This window comes from Camelus ferus, chromosome 3, assembly GCF_009834535.1.
Source record: "Camelus ferus isolate YT-003-E chromosome 3, BCGSAC_Cfer_1.0, whole genome shotgun sequence".
NCBI classification, from domain to species: domain Eukaryota; kingdom Metazoa; phylum Chordata; class Mammalia; order Artiodactyla; family Camelidae; genus Camelus; species Camelus ferus.
Genome location: NC_045698.1, coordinates 39,268,120 through 39,291,549, shown reverse-complemented (window position 1 = coordinate 39,291,549; position 23,430 = coordinate 39,268,120). Strand labels below are relative to the sequence as shown.

At 37.3% G+C, this 23,430-nt stretch overlaps 1 protein-coding gene across 2 annotated transcripts in view; it reads left to right on the top strand.

The window, feature by feature from the left end:
• Positions 1–23,430, top strand: part of PDE4D (phosphodiesterase 4D) — a 1,019,286-nt gene that overhangs the window by 316,404 nt on the left and 679,452 nt on the right. The window contains exon 1 of one of the 2 annotated variants that reach the window (XM_032472679.1): positions 19,869–20,971. The exons of the other annotated variant lie outside the window; for it this stretch is intronic. Within the exon in view, the coding sequence (XP_032328570.1) occupies positions 20,706–20,971 (266 nt within the window). The 5' untranslated portion in view covers positions 19,869–20,705. Of the gene's footprint in view, positions 1–19,868; positions 20,972–23,430 lie in introns of those variants that run through there. 2 annotated transcript variants of the gene reach the window in all.

The window sequence follows — 23,430 nt, the reverse complement described above, 5'->3', positions numbered from 1 at the left end:
GTGTACCCTGAGCTCAGAACAATATAACTCTGGTTCTCCATGAAATTTTACTTGGATCTGATTCTGCTCCTAGAAGGACACTGACTGCAAACGTCTGATTTGTAAAATCCTAAATGACTGGATCAGTGTGCAGCCCACTAGATATAAAGACTTTCTGGGATCCAGAACACTCATGGAACTAAATCAAAGATTTCAATTTTACCCTAGATTAGAATAACACTTACATTCACTCGGGGCATATTTTCCACTCCCATCAGGAATAGATTTAGATCTGTGTAAAACTTAAAATACAGTGACTAATTAAATACACTGTACCACTTCAGGGAAGCCAAGAAAATTACAGTATTTCCAAGTAAGACTGTTTTCAGCAGACAAAACCCAGAGAATCTTGACTCTTAGCCCTGAAATGAACACAGACGTCATTTAGCCTAATCACTTACCCAGCACAGAGACTGCCTTGATCACAGATCTGATAACTCTCTCTGGGAACATAGAATGACCTGACACGTATTGCCTTTCAAGGCAACCTGATGTGTCATGAGATGGCTTCAGTCATTTAAAAACCAGTCTTTATAAGGAGCTATTTGTCTGCCTCTCTGTACTGCCCACCTCTTGCTCTTAATTCCGAGTAAGAGATTTCTGCTAATTTTTCTTCCTTGAAACGGCCTTCACTGTTTAGAACAACTGGCATGCTCACTCTTAGCGTATTCTTCTTTGTGTTCGACTTTCAGATTTTTGGAACCCTTTCTCTCATGAAATATTTCTAGACTCATCAACATCTCTGTTTCTACTAAAACTGTGGCTATCTACTTCAGACAAACCCTAGCCGAGCTGAGAGAACAGTGAACCAATTGTCTCCTGTGAGATAATATTTTTACTGTTTAGGATAAAGTTTATTTTAGATTTTGTCATGTTGCATCTTGAATTCTACTTTACTATTTTTTTTATAAAACCCACATCACTACTTACGACAAATGAACATTTTAGATCTTCTTCTCTTATACCTATATTGTACATTTTTTAAAAAACAATCTTTACCCTCTGTTTGGCCAGCTCTGACCAGCCCATGGCAACAACATTACATGAAGTTATGTTAGCTTTAATAATTTAAATTTCATTAGCTTTTCCCACATTTGCTGAAGTAGTTATCTACGCAGTTTATCTAATTATTTCAGGGAGTCCCCCAGGGTGTCTCGAAAGAACAAGCTCCCCTTTGTTGGAATCACTGCTTCTCCACCAGGCCCAGCAGCTTCTGCAGTGTCCAGGGCCCAGCGGGTTCCTCTGCTACAACAGGGAGTCAGGCAGACACCACAAGGCCATGCCTCAGCTTTACAGCTGCTCCACTGACATTCAGCTTTCTTCCTTTTTTCCCAATATTGTACAGAATTACTTGCAACATCTCTTGACTTCCCAAGACCCAAAGACTTGTCCCTGGGAATGCATTCAAGCAACAGGCGCCGTATTACCTTCAGAATGGCTCTCCCTTCTGAGAGCTGAGGCTTTGTTGGTGGGATAAACTCCCGGTGCCCTAGACCTTCAAGGCGCTGTCTCTGAAGAAACCACCCAACCCCCTGCAAATAGTCTGTGATTAGATCTTTTCAAACCCTGTGTTTTTTTTCCCCCTTTTAAAAGGAACATTGTACCAAGAATATTTTTACCATATCGATAAACATTCTTCAAAGCCGTCATTTTTAATTCCTTCACAATATCCATCTTATGGATATACTATGCCAGAACATATTTGCCCATTTTTCTATTGCTGAGAATATTGGGTTTTATATGTGCTTAGCTTATTATTTTAAGCAAATATTGTGCTTTACCCTATTCATATTATACTCTTAATTCAGCTCACCTTTTAGGCTTTGCAGATAATTTCATATCTTAAATATGTCACTTAATATATTAACATCATTCCTAGCTTTTGGCTTTAGATATGTATTTTTAAGATGAATTTCTAAACTTTTCACCATCATGCCAAATTTTAATTGCTTATAGACCCAGATTTTAGATTTCAGCTACAGAGCTTCCATAACCCTTGAAGTGAGATCTATGTATGAGAGATAGACATGCAAGGAGTACATCAAAATCTCGCTTGTAGTTTCAAATATCACTGAATATTAATATCAGTTGCTAACTGATACATTTCCTGGTCATCACTGCAAGCCCTTCTCCTTAAAAATACATCAGATAAAATGAGTTATAGAATTAAAGGAACCTGCAGGTATGAACTGGTTCAAAGACCTAATTTCAACAATTCATTTATCACCCTCCTTCTATATCCTCAGGACAATATAAATATTGGGGCTAAAAAAGTAAACCCCTCACCCTATCCTTGTGATATGTGTGATGGAGGAGTGAATGGAAGTGACAGAAGGTGTGATTCCACTCTTTGGTAGGAGAAGAATGAATTCTCAAAGCACGTAACACTTAAGCCGCACCTTTAAAAAGAACAGAGATTTCAGTGAGTGATTATGTGGGTGGGGTAAAAGACTTGAAACAACATGGCATGTTGGATACTAAACATCTGTGGCTACAGCATTTGGAGTTCACAGTACCTCCCTGGTACCCTGAGATGAAGCTGAAGGGCCTTGGAATAAGAAGCCTAAGAAATGTATGTATCATCTGCCATAAAACAGGAGAAAATACCAAGGTGATTCAAGTGGTGGAATGACATGTTTTAGAATGACATTTTTGATAACATTATGGAGGATGGATTAGAGCTGGAGGCAAGAGATAAGGCTCTTCCTTGTCTGTGTGACAAACTTTTATTAATAAAGCAGTAACTTATGATACTCAGATCTAGGTGTCACTCATCTCCACTTGTCTAAGGTTTTCGGGAAAATGGTAAGGTTTTTGTCATTGCTTTTGTTTATTTACATGTTAGATGTAGTAGACTGGCCCTCTGCTTCTCTTGATGAAATCTTTAAATAGGTAGAAAATAGAAAAAATTGGAAAAGGACATCAGAACTTCCGTTATCTAAGTTTTGGAAGATAACTGATCCAAAGCTATGAAGCCCAACAGCCCACCAATCCCATCTTTGATTTGGTCAGATGCTGTATCAAGATATGGCCTCAGGTCTCCTTTGTCCAAGAACAGGCCAGTTGTGAGTCACAGTCTGAACAGGAGGAAATGTTCCCTTACTTTTTCATAGTCATGGCAGTGAGAATTCTTTATGCCTGGAGTACTGTCCTGGCCTAAAGTCCCAATTGAGAAGGTTATTTTCTGCCCCAGGTGGAGCAGAATGTCAAACTCCAGTTCCAAGAGCTCCATCATTATTCTGATCACCTGAGGAAGCAGAGGTTTGACAGCTGCTGGAACCCCCAGGCTTCATGTGATGTGGATCAGCCTATTCATTAGCTGCTTCAGGGTTCTCAACGCCCTGTGGCTTTGGAAACACTTGTTAATCCGTAGAAGAGGAGAAGAGCTGGAAGCAACTGGAGTCCAGACTGAATCTATTATAATTCAATTCAATAACCACCTTATCTTTCCAAATCCCAGTTCAGAATCTGTTGAAAATTTTGGTTGATTGAAATCGTGCTCAGTGACGCATCCCAAGAGAAGAGGGAGATTGCAGTTCAAGGTTTCCTGAAGCCACAGAAATGTGGAGAGCTACAGAACTGATTGATAGTGCTTTCTGGACCCACGTACGCACTTTTCCAGAAGCTAGAAAAGAGATGCCAGGGTAGAGGAGAGGGAAACCAGATGAAGTGGAAAGGCTCATGTAGAGCACCCAGGAGTCTGCATTTCTGATCTCCCACCCAAAGAAACACTGCCAGCTCCCACCCCAACCCCCAACTGTTTCTCACGGCACAAAGCTGGCACTCAACAGACCCATAATTCTCCTTAATACAATTCTCATGATGTAACCTGACCAACCACATGAAACTTAATCAAGAAAACAACCCTTGTCATTGGCAACAAATGCAGCAGTTGCATCACAAGTAAACCACATTCTTTACTCCACAGAGCACAATGTTAGCGTATAAACTGCAAAATCATGGTGCTACCCTTTGTTAATTACATGATATCATTTAATTCAAAAAAACCTTCATAGGAAAGTCCATATCAAAATTTTAAAAAGAAAGCACATGCAGAAGTGAGATATGTTGACATCTTTCCCCTAAATGCTACTACAAACTTTTGTCTAAGGGTGTCTCTTAAACCAGCCACCTGGTTTAAGCCACCTGGTCTGTCTACTGAACGTGACCAACAGCAGCCCTTCCCTACCCTCCTCCTCTTAAATAACACCACGAAAGTGGAAGGGCATTTCAGTAGCTCACCAACCTTAGCTGAAGCGTAAGGAGTCAGATTCCCTTCTGGGTACTAGGAGAGGTCAATGGTCCAGTCCTAATGATCTTTGCACCATTTATATGTAATGCAGGCCTGGAACATAGTAGATGCTCAATAAATGCTGAATGAATGAGTGAATGAATGAATAAGTAAAGTGCTAACTTTTAGAATACTCTTCTAGTCAGCCTTTTACTGGAGAAATTTGCTTATAGCCACACATGGAAACTAAATATACTCCCCCTTGGGGGTTATAAGCAGTCTTTTCATTTCCTGAAGCATAGGCACTCTTACGCACTTCCTACTGTGCTTTTGAAATGAAAGATTAATGATTAAGTTAGAAACTAATATATTTGTACATGGTATTGCAAACTAAGTATCATACTAGTGTTTGAGATGAGAATGTCTTTGCAGTTCATAAAATTTTTTCCAAAATGTTATGTCCATTTTAAAGTAGGCTTAGTTTAAGACATTAATTTGGTACTAGAAAAATAATGTTTTAATTACTATGTATAAAATAGATAAACAACAAGGACCTACTGTAGAGCACAGGGAACTATATTCAATTTCTTATAATAACATATAATGGAAAAGAATCTGAAAAGAAAATACATACACATATGTGTATGTGTAACTGAATAGCTTTCCTGTACACCTGAAACTAACATTGTAAATCAACTACACTTCAATAAGAAATACAATTTTTACAAAACCACTAAAAAAAAAATACAAGAATAATGTTTTAAAATATTAAGATTAATTAGCTTAACAAATGAAAAAGGTGATACCTGGTTTATTACAATACAGATTTTAAAAATGTGTGTTTCAATCTGTTTCATGCTATGCCCTCCCCTATACCCCTCTGTCGGGGACTATAAGATTTTACACTTTACCTTTATTTCCCAGTCAGAAAGAACTGAGTGGATTTTAAGTCTCCTTCTTCACATTGAGAATATCATTTGGCTCTGACTTTGATCTTTGGCTCTTAACCCAACAATGCCTGAGGACTTTGTTTTACAGCTATAAACGTTAAAAAGAACAATCGTCTTTTTTTTTTTTTTTTTGGAAGGTGTTTCTGGGAATCACAGAAATGTACTTCCTTTTTCTACTGGAGAGTTGTGGGTTGTGGGAGGGAAATCTTACTACCTTCTCTGATTTTCTGTCATTTATCTTTTATGTAGATAAGTCCTGTTTAAATCCTGGGTTAGCTCTTTTTGAGCTTAGGCAAGTTTCGTAGCACTGTTTCAGTTACAACATGCCATATCAAGAAAAACTTTAAGAATGGTTTCAGGGTCAATTACATGCAACCACCCATCAAATTGTGCTTTGTAAATAAACGTATATTAATCGCATCCTGCTCCAGTGCAGTCAGAAACTGCTATCTTCCTTTTCATATCAAATGAATCTTTAGACTCAAAAATCACAAAGGAATTGAAGATTGGTATAGGAGCCTGATCAAGGAAGATGTAAGACAGGGAAGACACGGGAGAAGAGCTAAGACTACGTAACCAACTCCACGTCCAGTGATGGCATGTGGTAGTTTACCTGGTGGCTTTATTGTCTGTGGTGGGGCGTATTTATCATGGAAATCAGTAAATGCTACAGATGCTACTTGTTTGTTTTGTTCATTTTCTAGACTTAAAGGGATGGAGAAAAAGTTAATAATGCAGGTTAAAGTTGAGTGTCTTTAGACACTAGATTGTAAAGAGCACAAAAAATTGAAAAAAGTCTCTTCTAGAATTTTTTAAATGGTATCCAGTGCAGCAAAGAAATTGCCCTAGTCATTGACAAATGCCTAGAATTCCAACATATATCTTTGTTACTTCACTTTTGTCTTGTTAATATAGACCAAAATGTCAACTGACAGTCCTGTAGGAACTACATTCCTTGTCAGTTGCAACTTTAGTCTGGCTACATATACAAGGTTCAGCAAAAATCAATGAATGCATTCTATGAGGGTCAACTGGCTTTATGGAATTTACAATTTAAAGATTACTGTGCACTTCTTATTGTTTGTACATCATGTGCTACACATACTTTATATAGTAAAATTTGTAATAAACTTTGTATGTATGATTTTTCCTGAAAGCTGGTTGTTAAACATTTAAACATTACTGCCAAAATTCCTATGAAAAGATGGTTGTCAGCTCTATTCACTAGAAAAATGTAATTAAAACCACAATAGGATACTACTACATCTTCACCAGAATGGCTACAACTGAAATGACTGAAAATATCAAGTGTGGACAAGAATATAGAATATTTAGTCTCACACAGTGCTAGTAGGAGTTTAAGTTGGAAAACTGTTTGGCAGTATCTACATGTACCTATGATACATTCGTCTACTTCTGGGTATCTGTCCAACAAAATGAGTGCTAATGTCTGGTAAAATATATGAGCAAGAATGTTTATACCAGCTTTATTTATAATAGCCTAAACTGGAAACAATCTAAATGTCCGTCAATGGTAAAATGGATAAATAAATTACAATATATTCAAACAGTGGAATACTTAAGAGCAGTGAAAAAGAAAAAATTACCATTACACATAATAGCAAGAACAATCCATTCAGTCATTATGCTGAATGACAGAATACAGACGCAAACTGTCATACACTGTCAGTTTGTTTATGTGAAGTTCGAGAACAGGCAAAACAAATTCATGGTGAGAAGGGTCAAAGCAATGGTTACCTCTGGGGGAAGTATTGACCGAGAATAGGATATTCTATATTTTGATCTGGGTGCTGGTTACATATGTAAGTACACATTAAATATTTATGGCTTTTATACTTTATGTAAATTTAGGATATATGTAATTTAAAAAGTAAACATTTGTTAACAAGTGGCCGCCAAGATTGACAGCAATTCCCAGTGTAATCAGAGCATAGTGGGTTTTTACTACTTAAAACATGAATTTATGAGTGTCCCCCTCTGAGGCTGTGTGCTGTGTAGCATGCAAACCCACTTGCTGCCGCCCTGACTTCTGCACTCTACATAACCTGTAAATGCAGCTTCTATAACGTGAGTGATTTCTGTTGATTCTGTGAGATGTGTGCAGTCAACTAATAGCCTTAAATCTGAATTGCTGTTGACATTTTTACCTGAGCTATAAGATTTTATGTTATCCAAATGGATTTTAATGTTGTTAAGTTTAACCTGCTCTGCCACCCTGTGAAAATTTTCTTTTTCCTTTTCTTTTTTAAAAAAAAATTTCCCTTTAAAAAAAACTTTATTCTTGGTGTTTGATTTCATCACCTAGGAAGGTGATTTTCAAACTTGACTTATCAGCAGAATCTCTAGATAAAGTTTCATGAACCTCAGCACTCTGGATTCTGATTCAGTAGTTGTAGGTTTGGGTTCGGACTTCTGTTTTAATATCTTTTGTAGAAAATTGTATTGATCCATCTGGTTTGGGAAACTACTAACCTACCACATTAGCCATCCTTCCAGCTTTGGGTAAGAGTCAGATTTGATCAACATGAAGTATGTATCTTAGAGATTATGTCTTAAAATGCTTCTAACCCTGTCTACGATGGCAGTGACTGCTCTTCAGGGTGATGTGGACTCTATCAGTTCACACCTTTTGGGAACAGTTGTCTAGCTTCTTATGAATCCACTTACCCATCCACCTAGCCCACTTTGCTCCATTATGCCTACAAGTATATTCTGAAAGATCTTGTCAAATATCTTCACGAAAACCAGATACAATATGATACAAATGTTCATTCCCTGACCTATTATAATCACCTTCTCTGGAAAGGAGATGATAGGAATTCTAGATACTCTAATTTGACTCCTGTCTGTTACTATCTGCATCATAGAGGGTTCATGATTAATTGCTTAAATAATTGATTCAAGAGTTTGCTAGGGATTAGAGCAAAAGTTACCAGTCTCTAATTTTAGAAACTCTTATCTGTTCTATCTTTTGAAGATAAGGCTCTAAAATACTTCTGCAAGTTTCCAGTGCCTCTGCCTCTCTCTGTGACTCCTAAATCTTTCCCAAGCAGGTGGCCCTTACCACTGAAGAATGGGTAGAATGGCATTGGGTTGAACATTCCAGCAGGTAGAAATGCATAAACACTGTGTGCTTGCAGAGCGTATATATTTGGCCTTGCATATTAATAAGTGAACTGATTTTACATCAGACTGTCCCTGATGGGTTTTTTTCCTTTGTTCCTATGCTCCCACAATCTTTAGAGTAATCCTTACAGTATTAGGTGATCTATTCTAAGAAACAGTGAATTTTACCAATGAAGGGGTCCTCTGTGGTCATCTGTTCCATCACCATCATTTTCAGACAAGGAAATTGACTCCTAGAGAGCAGAGGGCCCCAGACCCGAGGACCAACAGGCAAAGATTCAGGACTAGACTCCTGGTTAAGTGCTCTTTCAACTGCACAAAACAGTCTATCTAGGATGCTGCAGCAATACTACTGTCAGACTAGGATCCAGTGAGTTTATAAATTCAGTCCTTACCTAGACCATTAATTTTGCTCAAGGAAACAATTCCATAAAATACTAATAGAGTCCTGGTCAGGCATTGAAAAATCTTACACTGATGTGTAAAAGAAGGATAAACACTCAGCACAATCTATCTTTATTATTGGAAAAGCAATTTAAAACATATTTTACTGAGTAGTACCAGAACATTACCGATAAAGAAAGTTAATGCTTTTTCCTTTGAGAAAGCCCTCTATAATGTGTAGATATTGTCATATTAGAGAAGCTCCTGGGAAATGCTTGGTCAACTAAAATTGTTAAAAAGCTAAAATTGAACATTGACTTGGAAGCAAAGTGAAATATATCTTCCTGTTTCTGTGAATTTTAATGGTAGCCATTGATGCCCTTCTTAATTTCTCCCACAATAAAAAATAGAAGGTATTCTTGAGGGGAAAAAAGCCTTTACCAGCTAGTGCAGGGAAATTGATGGCAACATCAGGCTGTTTGAGGCAAAAATGTTGGAAACTCGAACACTGTTGGTGGGGGTGTAAATTGAATCAGCCACTTGAAAGAACAATTTGGCAGTTTCTATTAAAATGAAAAATGCTGATCTCTTGTCATTTAACATTCCTACTTCCACGCATCTATTATTTTTTTAAATGTCTTGGAATGTGTGCCAAATGAGAAGTTTGTAAGGCTGTTCTTTATCTGTAATAGTGAACAACTGGATCCCTGAATGCCCACCAGTAGGGAAATGGCTAACGCAACTGAGAACTAGCCAGATTGTGGAATACTGTGCGTCAGCTCAGCGTAATGAGGGAGCGCTTTGGTGAATGAGAAAAGCAAGTTGCTGAATAATTAGAATGGTCATTAAATATGAGACCACACTTTTAAAAAGCCTCAGAAAACAATATTATATGTTTCTGTAGGCACATAATTATTCATGAAATCACATGGAGGTCTAGAATTTTGCTGTGCAGTATGGTAGCCAATAGCCACCAAAGGCTATTTAAAGTTAAATTAATAATAATAAGTAAAAATAAAAATTCATTTCCTCAGTTTTGCATCAGCCACATTTCAAGGACCGAATAGCCACATTTGGAACAAAGAAGTCTAGAAAGGCAAACACAAGTGATAACAGGGTTACCCATGAGGAGGGCTAAGTTTAGAGACGGTGGTCTGTAGGCACTTTAGATTTCTGGGTAGCCTTAAAACAATGTTACAACGAGAATAGATTATATATGATCTGGGTAATTTAAAAGTAATACATTTGTAAAGCTGATTACAATAGCAATTAGATTACCATTGCTAGGACAAGTCCTAGCAATAAAATTTCTACATTTCAAACATTTATTCGGTAGATCAGTGTAAATTGATTTGGGCACACTGTCCTTTGAGCCTTTTAACTGTCTAAAAGCACACAGCAAATACTAAAACAAACTGCACATACCATTTTTCCTTCCCTTAACAAGTGTCTGCTGAGCACTTACTGTATCCTAGGCATTTAATGTATATAGATTAGGAATATTGTCTGCCATATCAGTATACAAAGGATGTTGCAGCCAACAAGCCACTGCAGTCGCCAGATAGTGTACTCTGAGGGTATTCAGGAAGGAGAAAACAGCGTTCTGGCCCTGATAGTTAAGGTGCATATCAAAGGAATGATTTCAATGAGCCCAGACTTTTGCATCTTCCCATATGTAGAAAAGTGCTAACTTCATTAACTTGAGATATTTGGATTTTCTTTAATTAGCAGTAATCTTTTGATGTTCCACCTACCTAGGTTTTTTTCCCTCCCACAAAAACTGCTCTATATCTTAGCTCCTCCCTTACTTCTTCAAACTGTCCTTCAGAGCTATCTAAGAGGCTGTCTCCTGGGCTAAAGTCCTCAGTATGTCCACCAAATAAAACATAATTCTCAATGTTTAGGATGTGCATTTTTTTTAGTCAACAAGTATGAATATCACTAGGCAACTGCTGCTTAGACTGAAATGTATTCACCATGGGTGTAATAAGCGGATTTCTTTGTCATTCATGATTTTTCCTTTGTAAATGATTAAATAATTATTGGTTGGCTTTATGCAATGCTTATATAATTATAGAATATAATGGTAGTTATTAGATTAGCTAGAATGTATGCTTTTATATTAGTGTAATACTTATACTTATTAAGGCTGAAAAATAATAATTTTGGAAAAAATCGTATTTGATATACATAATTTAGCAATCATTTGAGCACTCCAAGGGCAGAATAGCTTCATTAAAAGCACCAGAAAAAATAGGATATACCTGCTTACACAATTATATGTAGTTTTACTATGGGAGTAGGTGTACTGAGTTGATGGAAGCACAGACACTTTCTCAATTAATATTTTAGATAATGGGTTAATAGCATGGTGGTGAATCTTACTGATGAGTGTTATTGACAATGCTTCATACACAGTAAATTACACTGAAAGTCCCAGCTAACTGTGAATACGGCAAAGAATGAATCTTCTGTCTCCAGATAAACAAATGTCAGCATCCTCATTATATCCATAGAACCTAGCTGTAGTATTTGTCCAATTAAATGCTTTTAGATTAATTAAATTTTATCTTGTAACCAGTCTATTAGGCTTAAATAAGGTTTGCTTTTATTTTTTTTAATTTTTAAATTTTTTTATGTTTACTGGTTTATTATAAAGAATATGATAAAGAATACAGATAAATAGCCAGAAGAAAAGGTACCTGCAGTGAGGTCTAGAAAGTTCCCAAGCATAGGAGCTTCTGTCCTTGTGGAACTGGGATGTGCCACCCTCCTGATACATGGCTGTGTTCATCAACTTGGATTTTCATGTAGGCGTCATCCCATAGGCATGACCCATCACTAACTCAGTCTCCCTAGAGGATAAGGGATGGGGCTGAAAGCTTGGCCTTTCTGGTGACCAGCCCCCATCCCGAAAGTATAGGTTTGCCTTTTAATTTCAATGAATAATATAGAAACAGGCAAAGAATTCCACCACACTTGCAAAAGAACTTTTTTTTTACTTCTATCAAGTCTTTTTTGCCTCATCTTAAAATGTGGGTCTAATATAGCAAAATTTGCTTTTAGAATTGAATCTTTTAGAATGTATGGGCTCATTGGAAAAAATGGTTTATAAAATTTATTTTTAAAAATTCATGATTTATTAAACTATCAGCAACAAATTTAAGCACTACATAAACAACTGAATATAAATTTGAAATACCCCACCTGGGTACAAAGTAATTGCCTTCATGTGCTAGACTTCAATAGCCAGGAATCTCTACTTATTCTAGTAGCTGGATATCCATGGAGTGATCCATGAACCAGCACTGACATCACCTGGGAGCTTTGGAAATACAAATTCTCGAGCCCCGCCCCCCTACTGAATCATAGTCTGTATTTGGCATGGTCTCCAGGTGATTCTTGGGTGCACTAAAGCTTGAAAGGCACTCATGCTGCTTTCAGCTGCCTTTGTACATCTTCTCACCAACAGTGCCAACTGGGCCAATATTTCTCTGGTCCCTTAGCCTGTTCATAGCCTTCCAACTAGCATGCTATCTACAGGGTTGTCATTTAGATTCACAACCCCAGCTATCTCATAGCCTCTGTCTCGTAAAGATATCTCATAGCTATCTCATAGCCTCTGCTAAAGTTATGCCTTTTACAAGGGAAGGTACACTAATGGAAGAGGAGGGCAGAATCAGCCTCAGAGCAGAAGCGTGACAATTACCTTGGGTCTAATAGAAATACCAGGCAGCACCTGGAATACTCTAGGTTCTGTTGGAAGCATTCTGTTTGACTTCTGTTTAGTAGAAAAAGGAAAAGCAGCATGCCAAGAAGCAAGGGAAGGTTTATATCATCAGCTATGCTCAAGGAGGTATTTGTAGTAAGTCCAGGTAAAGGTTCCTGGAGATACCCATCTCTGGACATGCTGGGAGCCTCAGGTGAATTCAGAGCCAAGCAAGTCAGCATCATAAATCACATTAGCATATTAAAAGACTTTGAGATCTTATGGTAAGGAAATCTGTTTAACTATATGCAACACAGCACCATATAAATCTATATATATATAGCTATATATACATGTATTTTAATCACAAAATGCCTTTTTCACCATGTAACACCGTTAAAATTGGTCAAAACTAGTCTTTGGTGGGACACACTTCGTGCAATATGAGTGCAGAAGTTTCTCTTATGGCCTAAAAAGTGATTTAAGCCCTGAAGTTTTAGAAAATCTGACTGATTATGTAACAGTGAATATACCTATCTCTGTAGTTTCACCATTTTAAAAGTAAAACAATGCTTTGATTCCAAATATTAAATTAACTTAGACATTGCTCTCCCACTCTATCTCCCAAGCTGTGACTCAGATATCAGAACAGAATCTTCTACCTACTTAGTGAAGGAATTTTCTCACATTTCAAGGCCATAAAAGCATTAGTAAGGTACCTGGCTAGTGTAGCACTCTTATTTTCCATCTTCAGTTTCTTAAACATTAAACTTACCTTTTCCACTTCTCCTTTAAAAGTGTCATCTGTGGAACATGCTGTCACTACATGCAAGTGGAAGAGGCCACACTGCTTCAGGATACACCTGAAAACAGTTTTTCTTAAATGGCAATTGAGACTCACCACTGAAGACAGAAACTGTTTTTCTTTTTTTGTTATAAAACCTGAGTAAGGTTGCAGGGCTTTTAACTAGAAAACTGAGTTCCTGTGAAAGTAAATGAACTTGTTCAAAGTGACTTAGCTAGTTAATTGCAGCACTGGGGACAAAGCTTAAGTTTCTGTGATACCTTTTGTAAAGCCTCCCATGTGAACGACTCGGACTCACACGGTTCTTTACAGTTAGGTATGAACAGTGCCATCCCGGAAAACATGATTTGCTTGTGAGGGGTCATTGTCTAAATATGTTAAACTTTAAAAAACAAATTTCCAGCTATAATTATAAATCTCTGAATTGTGGACTTTCAGTGAAATACACTATCTTGTCTCCTAAAAACCATATCCAAGAAATAGGATGCCTGGAACAGATGTTATATGTCAGGGTCAGAGTGAGGCTTTATAGTTATATTATGCTAATTACAGAAAGACTTTAAAAATCCTTTCATGGGGCCAATGGGGGATGGGTACAGAGACTGGAAAAGAGATGAGGAAATGTGTTCCTTGCTGTTGAGTTTTGAATAGGTTACTATTGTGTTATTTTGCTCTGAGCTTGGGGTACATGTTGGATTTTGTTCACTAACATGTCTCTTACGTGGACAAAAACAGCAAAAGGTCTACCCAAGTTCTTTTGTTCATTCAATGTCTATTGTTTGCAATACAATGAACACTTTTTGGAAGTTTGGAGATCTTTTGATTACGAAGAAATATCTGTCAGAGCCTCAAAATAGCATTCCTAATGGGCATTTATTGGGGTTTGGAAATATCTTCACTGCAAAAACTGTAGTAACAGATATTTTATAGAGATTCAGTTTGCATAAATCAAGTTACCTGAATTCATTTTGCTTAGAGTATCTATTAATTTGCTTGACTTTTATTTTTTAATTACAAAAGCATCTGGCACAGTAATTACAGGCATGGACTCTGGACTTGGATTATCTGCTTTAAAATCCCTACTCTATTACCTCCTGGGTGTGTATGATCTTAAGGAAATTATTTAATTTTGGTGCCTTAGTTTTCTCAGCTTTAAAATGAAGGTAGTAGTACCTGCCTCATTAGAGTGATTGAGATGAGCAAATTAAGTAATGATGCAAAGTGCTTATGCTTAGGGCATTTTGTTTTGCACTGGTATCTAGTGATGTGCAGTCATTCAGTATGCTAGGGGATAGTCTACTGTAAATATAGAAGAGTTTGGTTTTTTGTCCACCAGTTGAAGGCAAAATGCCTGGCTATTCTTTCCATTGAAAGACCCAGAAATATAGGATACTATGTTAAAATTTTAGTGGCCATCAAAACCCATTGTTTTATTGAATTTGACTAAAACTTAAAGCATCCTAGTGTTTCATTTTAGCCAAGTAATCAAGAATTCTGTTTTAGTGTGGGAAGCTTTTTTAAGTGAAAGTATCAGGAAAGAAGTAAAAATTCTTACTTAAATTGCATTGCAGGTTTTTCTTTTCCTCATAAATAAAATAAGCATATTGTGTTAATGTTGCTGGTATAAGTTGTTGTGCTCTATAAAATGTTAACTTTCCTCTCAAATGTTGACTATTTCAATAGATTGATCCCTAACATTTAGCTTTAATCTAGAGGGGCAGGGAACCCATTTAACTAGATTTAATCTAGAAACAAAACCCATTTAATCTTTTTATTAAAATGAATTGAGCTTGAAAGAACACATTTCTCAAAATGTAGCTCTAATATAAATCAAGTAGCTGTATTTCTTTTGTTCAATAAACCCTAGATACCTTTTTTACACTGACATCCTTTTAATGATTAATTTGGTGACCGTACTTAATTAGATGGAATGAATAATCGATTATAGTAAGAAATGTCTAATTTATTTGTGATTTCCCTACTGACCTGAATGCTCACGTGTAGCCGATGAACAAATCCTTCTAATTCTTACGTGATTAGCCCTTTCTTTCCGTTTCTACACAAATTTATATTGAAATAAAACTGTGAAAATCGTCTTCTGAATTATCCTTCTCCAAATTATAAAGCATATTGCTACCAAATTAATCTGATTTAAATCTCTGTATTATTTACCTACATTAAAAATACATACATTTTGCTGATATTTCCATAGGAGTCTAAAAATCCAACATCTCTCACCTCCCCAAGACTACCTATGCCCCCACCCCAACTATCTTATTATTTTCCCACATGTACTTTCTTTCAAGGCCTAACTGAAGTCCTGTTTCTTCTTTGAGTTCTTTTCCACTGGTCTAGATATATATTGGTGAGTACTCCTCCAAGACTTTGAGGCACCAATCTTTTATATGATTAATTTTATATTTACCATTTGTTTTCTGTTGGAACGGTTGTACATATCTTCTCTTTTCAAATGATATTTTACTGTTTTTAATCTCTGCCAACCAGCCCAGAACCTAATAAATGTTCAGTGATAATGATGATTTGAAAGCCCTGTACTACAATGCTCAGATGTGCTTTTAGATACAGGGATAATATAATTTTATCATCAGAATTTATAATGATATAAATTCCAAATGGAAAATAATCACAAGGAAAATACAAAATAAAATAAATGTAGAATATATTATTTCGTCAAGTGGAAAACTACCATGGAGTTTCATGAAAACACCTTCATATCAAAGGGGTACAGGCATACAGATGAAAAAACACTCAGGAATTCCACCTCAGGCTGCCCTCACTTGAATACCATGCCTTTGTAAGAACTTCTTGACTTGGCAAGCTTCACAGGTTGTCACTGTTTATGTCCTGAGTGGAGCCAAGGACAGAATTCATTGTTAACTAGACCAAGAGCTCAGGGCATTCAGATTCTGCTGTTTTCCATGGAAATGCCCATTATTGATTATAAATACTGAATCAGCTTTCCTTTGGGGGTGGTTTGATATAGAGTTGAAATAAGAGGCCCTGGCACTTCCTAGACAAACCTGTTTTGCATTGTTGTACAATATGACTTTGGGTAAGGTATTTTTAGCTCCTTATGTCCTCTTAAATAGTGAAGGACTTAATAGTGTCCTCTTAAATTGTAAAATATTATTAATGAAATAACACCCTAAGAGTTATTGCAAGAATTAAATGAAATAAAATGCAAAATGTGGGGCACAGAGTTGGTATCTACTAATTGTCAATGTCTGTAAGTTCCTTCCATCAGCTTCTGGCAGGTTTCCTTTACTGGGTGTTTACTCTGTACCAGGCACTCTTCTATACACTTTGTATCATGAGTACTAACACATTTAATCTTTGCGGCACTCTTATGCAATAGCTATTATTATTATCATTCTATTTCATAGATGAGAAACTAAGCCACAGACAAGGAAAGCACACAGCTAGTAAGTATCATAGCTGGGGTTCAAAACATGCTTTTGGGTTCCACACATACCCTCTTAACTGCTAGATGACACAGTCTCTCCCATGATCAAATCTTTTTCATGGACTGCATCCTGTGGACAAGTTAAAAAGCAATCTCATTTTAACCCACTATTTACCTAACTAAAACATGGCTGGGAGAAACATACAATGCATTCCATAGTCAAGTATAAATCATTTTAATTTATCTATTCTTTTGAATTAGCAGTACCATTACTCCCTTTCAATTGTGGGAAATCCATCCTTTCTTGTTCTTACCTAGGCAAGGGCATCCTTTTAAATCTTGGTCCCAGAACCTGTGCAAATCCTATTTCGTATTTGTTTTGCTGCTTATAATTAATTAATTAAATAAATGTTTTCAAAGATTCTGAAGAATCTGAAAAAAACACAAATTTTGAAAATCCACAAAAAGGTATCTAGGATAACTTTTATTAAGTTAAGAGATGTTATCTGCTGTTCTAGGCGTGGGTGCCTCTATCAAAATATTTTGCCCACTTTCAACTTTCCACTCATTAAAACCTAAGGCCTTATTTGGCTGTCAGTTACAGTACCATGTTTTTCTGAAAAGTTTCTAGAAGCTAGTTTTAAAAAGATTTTGGTAAAAAAAAAAAAAAAGAAAGAAAAAAAATGAAAAAGAAAAAGCAAGCTGTGTAGTCCTCCTATTGGAAGAGTACCTCTGACCTTCTGCATCATTATAAAGAAAATTGCCAGTTTATCCAAACTTCCCCTACCTGGTTATCTTCAGAACATCACAATTTGTGCCTCCTAAGGCAGTTATTTTCAAGCATGATTTTGAAACACTGCAGGGTTTTTCATGTTATTTCAAGGAGATGACAAAGAATTCTCAAAACAAAATTAATATTATTTTCAAAAAGCAGCATACCTGCCATAAATCATTAGGGGGGGACACAGGAGGGTAATTGTAGATGTCAGGAAATTGAACAAATAATGATAGGTTAAGGGGACCTGTATAGAGGTAGCCAATGCTGCTTCTACAATGGAATCCTCTAATATGTGTAACAAAGCAATGGGAGATTTGCAGAATGCCTTTGTTCAGCTTTAGTCCATGTTTAACCACAATTCTAAATGAATTTTTAATAGAATGGTGTTGAATCTTCTATTTTAGCTTAGTTGTGATCATCAACAAATTGCCCAATCTTTCTGAACATCCACAGGACATGCCAATTATGAGAAGATTAGCCTGTAAATATTTTACTCCTTTTTTTTTTTTTTTAAATGAAGGTACTGGGGATTGAACCCAGGACTTCATGCATGCTGAACATGCACTTTACAACTGAGCTATACCCACCCACCCCCCTTTTTCTTTCTCTCTCTTTTTTTAAAATTTTACTCTTAAGTGAAGGTTACTGAATACAAGAACTAGAACCTAGAACCCTCTGAACTCAATGAAGTTTCCAGTGTAGACTCATATCATTCTCAGTCATATCAATCCCTTTATTTGGTCACTGAGAATCACTTTTCTCTACTTTGAGCCAGACATTTAAAAATCTCCAGCTTCTAAGTTGTCCTCTGGGTCCTTGAGCCATACTTTCTCATGTCAGCTGTTTTGCACTCCATCTACCCTAGCTGATTATAAGCTCCTAGAGGGCAGGGATGACGTCAAGCTCATCTTTAAATATCCTAGAGCACCAATAGAGTGCCCAGCACAAAATAAATGCCCACAATTATTTGTTGGAAGAAACAGTCTTTAGGAAGTGAGAAACTTTTCTCTACATATAATTTTTGGCCATTTCAGTTTACTGCCTCCTGGTTTTTTTTTTTTTTTTTTTTTTTTCTCTCTCTCACTTTATCCTGCTATCTAAATTTTTGCTTCTACAAACCTAAATGGGTTTTATATCTGACTTTTTTTTTCTTTTCTTTTTGAACAAAACTTGCTGACTTCTTTATTGGATTTGCACATTCCAATTCCTCATCCTGGAGTATGCTTCTTTCTTGCCTTCCTTTACACTCATTTTTGATCCTCCCCCGCTTCAAGCTTTACTGCACCTCAAGCATTCCCTTGTCACTTATGCACATAATTCGTATTGTATTTTTCTGCACCTGATAATATCACTTTTTAGGTCTTCTGGTATCTTTTCCTGAGCATTGTCCAGTCCTTTCCATTTAGTTACGAATCTATATTCCAATCTAAGGGACCTTGTCACAGAGTGTGGCATAGTGATAAGACTTTGTGTGCTAGTGAAAATTCTTTAGGAATAAGAATAATCACACTCTGCTTTTCATTATTAGAATATTTGAATAATAGATTTTCTGATTAAGTTATGGCACATATGTCTCATTGAATTATGATAAGTACACCACATGGCAACCCTGTGCTTCTGTGAACAGAACAGTACAGTATCCTTTTCCATAACATTTTAAAGGCAAGGAATTAAAACTTAAGGTGAAACAACCAGGGAAGGAGATAGGAGGAACTTTTAGAATTACCCTAATAGTAATCATAATAGAAACCAAAAAAAAAAAAAAAAATTAATCAAACTACTATGTTCTCTGTGTTATCTGGATGCATTCCCTAACTCCTTCTTAAGTTGTTGGGTATTAAAACACACACACACACACACACACACACACACACACACACACACACACACATTTAAAATGTATTCTTAGATCTTGAGAAATGTGATTTGATTTCAATCCTGAACTGTCTGTAGCATCACTGAAGGCTGCTGGAGACAGCTCTAATCAAAGGTTTGGATTCCCTTCCAAATCCAGTTCTAATGTTGGTACTTCTGGTGTCCATATAATGAGATTTAACTGTCTTTATCACCTACTTACTTGAATTGTTTTAACATTTACATTTTTTTCCAGTAGAAAACTAAATAGGCAAGAGACAATTTCTTCTCTTTTATGTTAAGCCTCCTCTCAGTTTGTTTTTGAAGCTATACTGATAGACAAATGAAAATCTTACACTAAAAAACAATTAAGGAAATGACTATGAAAATCTAGATTTATTCCTTTATAGTTGAATTTAAAAATGTGCATACCATAAGCAATAACTGAAACTTTAAAATCATTTTTAACTCCCCTAATGAAAACAATATGTTCCTCTCGTGGATGATGAGTTTAAAAGCAAAGAGATAACAAACACCATTTGTGGTTGTTAACTGTGCTGTTTCGCGCTTTGCAAGGGCCTTAATTAGCAAGGCTATACAACACAACGGTGTTCTGTAATGTGTTCCATATGCAGTATTTTGAAACCTTTTGTTTGGTTTCTAACTAGAGAGAAAGAGGAAGGGAAAAAAAAAAAAAGAAGAGTCCATTTTATTCTCTGGGGATTTGTCTTTTAAGGTGCATCCGATCGAGCTTAACAAACAGGGAAACATTTCTTGTCTTGCTAGTGTTTGTTTATTCTTCCCTTATAAAAACCAAGGGGCTAGCCATTTTTTTCATGAACGCGGACTAAAGGGAGATAAATAGACCTTGCGGGAGAGTAAGGTCAAGTTCAAATTTTTTCTTTCCTTTGGATTCAGGAATAAGCAAATGGAAAGCCCAGGCAAACAACCAGCAGCAGGCATCTGATGGTTGAGCCCTCCCCCCAGGACTTTTTATGTACATAAGCAGAAGTCACTGGAGCAGCTGCGGCGCATTAGTTCCAATAGTTTAGCAGGCCGCTTTGCAGCGCTGACAAAAGCCTCGCCAGCTCAGCGGCTTCCCTCCATGTTCCTCTGCCCGGCGAGCTCGTCAGCGATCTTTGGCAGACGAGGGGTGACGTTTAATAGGTTTCCGCGGGAGTGCGGTCGCCTCGTCTACTCCCAGCCCCATCTCCGCGGAGAGACTGAGGCAGGCGACCGAATGAACTAGCAGCCAGCAGCTCGACCCGACCTGCATCCCCGGACATTTCCCCGGACTCTCGAGCAAGGCAGTCAGTCACTGGAAGGAGTCCAGGGAACCACGTTGCCCTGGATCATTGCCAACTGTACAAAGTTGACCCGGAAAATGGCTCAGCAGACGACAAGCCCGGACACCTTAACAGTCCCTGAAGTGGATAATCCGCACTGTCCAAACCCCTGGCTGAACGAGGATCTTGTGAAATCCTTGAGGGAAAACCTGTTGCAGCAGGAGAAGTCCAAGACGGCAAGGAAATCGGTTTCTCCCAAGCTCTCCCCGGTGATTTCTCCGAGAAACTCCCCCAGGCTCCTGCGCAGGATGCTTCTCAGTAGCAACATCCCCAAACAGCGGCGTTTCACGGTGGCACATACATGGTAAGGTTTGCGAGGATTATCAGAAATGGTGGCCACTTCTCCCTGGGTGATTTTTGCTCCTCCCGCCTTTCACTTTAGGAGTGGGGAGGGAAGGGAGGATCATCTTCACTCCTTACCTGTGATTTATCGGAAGTAATGTACCTTAGTAAATCCCACAGATGTCCAAGTCAGGACAGGAATCTTTAAGATTGGTAACAGGAGTGTTTAAGGTGGGTGGTTCGCAAAGTTCAATTCCTATTGCAAGTTCCTACAAGAAAACTGATTCCAGATGTCAAATAGGAATGCAGTTTTACTCCCATACCGATGTGGTGGCATTTCTTTGATTTCTCAAGCTAATAACCCTGCCAGTTCCTGCAACAGCCTAGGGAAAAAGGACCAGAAAGGAGATGAGGAAAGTCATAGTTTGTTCTCTTTTCTGCATGATCCCAGTTAAGCAGAGATGTGTGTGGAGTGTGTGTGTGTGTGTAATGGTGTCTCCCAGTAAAATCCCTCCTAACTACTGACTTTAATATATTTGTAACCTCAACCTGCCTTCTCAATGGAGAGGAGAAGGGTTTTAGGAATGCTGTGCAGAAAGTTGCAGGCTGGTACTTGGAAATACTATTGTGTTCTTTGAATTTGCAGTCTTTGAATATTTTGTCAATATTTTTCTTTTCTTTATATTTTTATCTTGTTTATAATAGGTGAATTTATTTAGTGCATATGCTGCCATGTAGTCTTCTAAATGATTCTTGATATTTTTCCTGCTCTTGGAAGGACAAATATTAAAATAAACCATTGTACGAGCTTATTGTTTCTGAGGCAGTTTGAGGCTATGATCAGAGAAAGAGGGGTCTGTAATGCGCAGTTGGTTAATTTTAGGTAGCAGTAGGTTCTATACACTACCTCCACGTTTTGGTAAAATGAATATTAATCATGATGAAGAAAACAGGCATAACAGAAAAAAATAATGAGTGTGTCAGTTGAAAAACTGTTTGAATGATTTTTATACAGCTTTTCCATAGAACACAGAGTATCCCGGGAATGGAAAAAACAAAACAAAACTGAACCAAAAAAAAAAACAAAAACACAAAAACCAGACTCAATCAAGACTTCTAGGAAAGAAACAGCAAGAAGTAGAGAGAATTAAAATCTAAACTTAAGCAACATGGCCCTACCCAGGAATGCATTCATGTCATAGGTGAAAATAGATGACAAAGGAAATAAAAGGCATGGTTCCACCCAAAGAAATGTCTGACCTCAGAATTGTAATTTTAAATAGCTAGATCTCTGCTTGGGGAGGTGTTTTTATTTTTCCCAAGATTTTAAGTAAGTGGCATTTCTAAGTTTAGAGATAATGGTCATAAGAAGGCTACAACAAAGATTGAATTTTTCTGTCTTAAAGAAACTGTGGGAAAAGGAGGACTTTTCTTGGAGGAAGATATTGTTGAAAAAACTAGTCAGAGACGAGCCGTGAATGAAAGGCACAGATGAACACTGGGAGATGCTCTGAGGGAGAGGGATGGCTTGAGACCAAGCATCAGGTGCCAGAGCAGGCAGGCTGGCTGGAGTTCAGAAAGAGTCAGGTGCAGAAATTGGGTATGCAATGTCCCTTTGGGGTGAGGTGCTTTTTTAATTATAGTTCCTAAAGTGTCCCTCTCGCCGAATGGGTAAGCCTCAATACAGACACTTGATTTCTATCTGAGTGAAGCAACCTAGAGTTCAGCTGAAGTTTATCCGAACTGTTTGGACATGCTGAGATGTAAGGAAGGCAGGAAATCTCATGAAAACAGGCTTTCTTCTGAAATTTCTGGCACTTCCTTTTCTGGTCCTGTTTGGAGAAGCCCCAAGAGCATGGTTTCTGCCAATATTTTGTTGTGGTCTGTCAGGTCTCCACTAGATGAGGGAGGCATGGAGAGAGCAAGGGAAATGAAAAATAAAAATTGTGATATCAATTCTCCGTAACTAAGGGGAAACAGTATTCCTAGTGGACTAAAAGCATCCAGTGAGGGAGTTGGAAAGAGTACCTCACATTTTCCATATTGGTTCAACAAGCCCCAAGACTTTCATAATATCCACAGGCATCTTTTGACAAGTATCATTCCATCTGTGCTTTCAGTACTTGGACTAAGCACTATCCAGAATTTTTAAAATGTATTTCAAATTGTGCTGATTACATAGTCTGCTGTCTAACCTGCTGCTGCTACCCACCACACTCAAATCCTCTCCTCCTAAATTAGATGACCAGCCACTTAGATACAGGCCTTGTGTGTGCCTGCTTCAGAATGTTGGTTTCTAGACCTGATATTCCCTTCTATTCGATATGAATATATTTAATACCTACTGAGTCCCAAGCATTTAGCTTTTGCCTACTGACTACAAAGTTGAATAAGAGCTCTTCCTTTGTTTCAAATAATTTATACTCTGATAGAAAAAATAAATCCTATTAGAAAGTATCTGATTAAGATAATCTTTTCTTA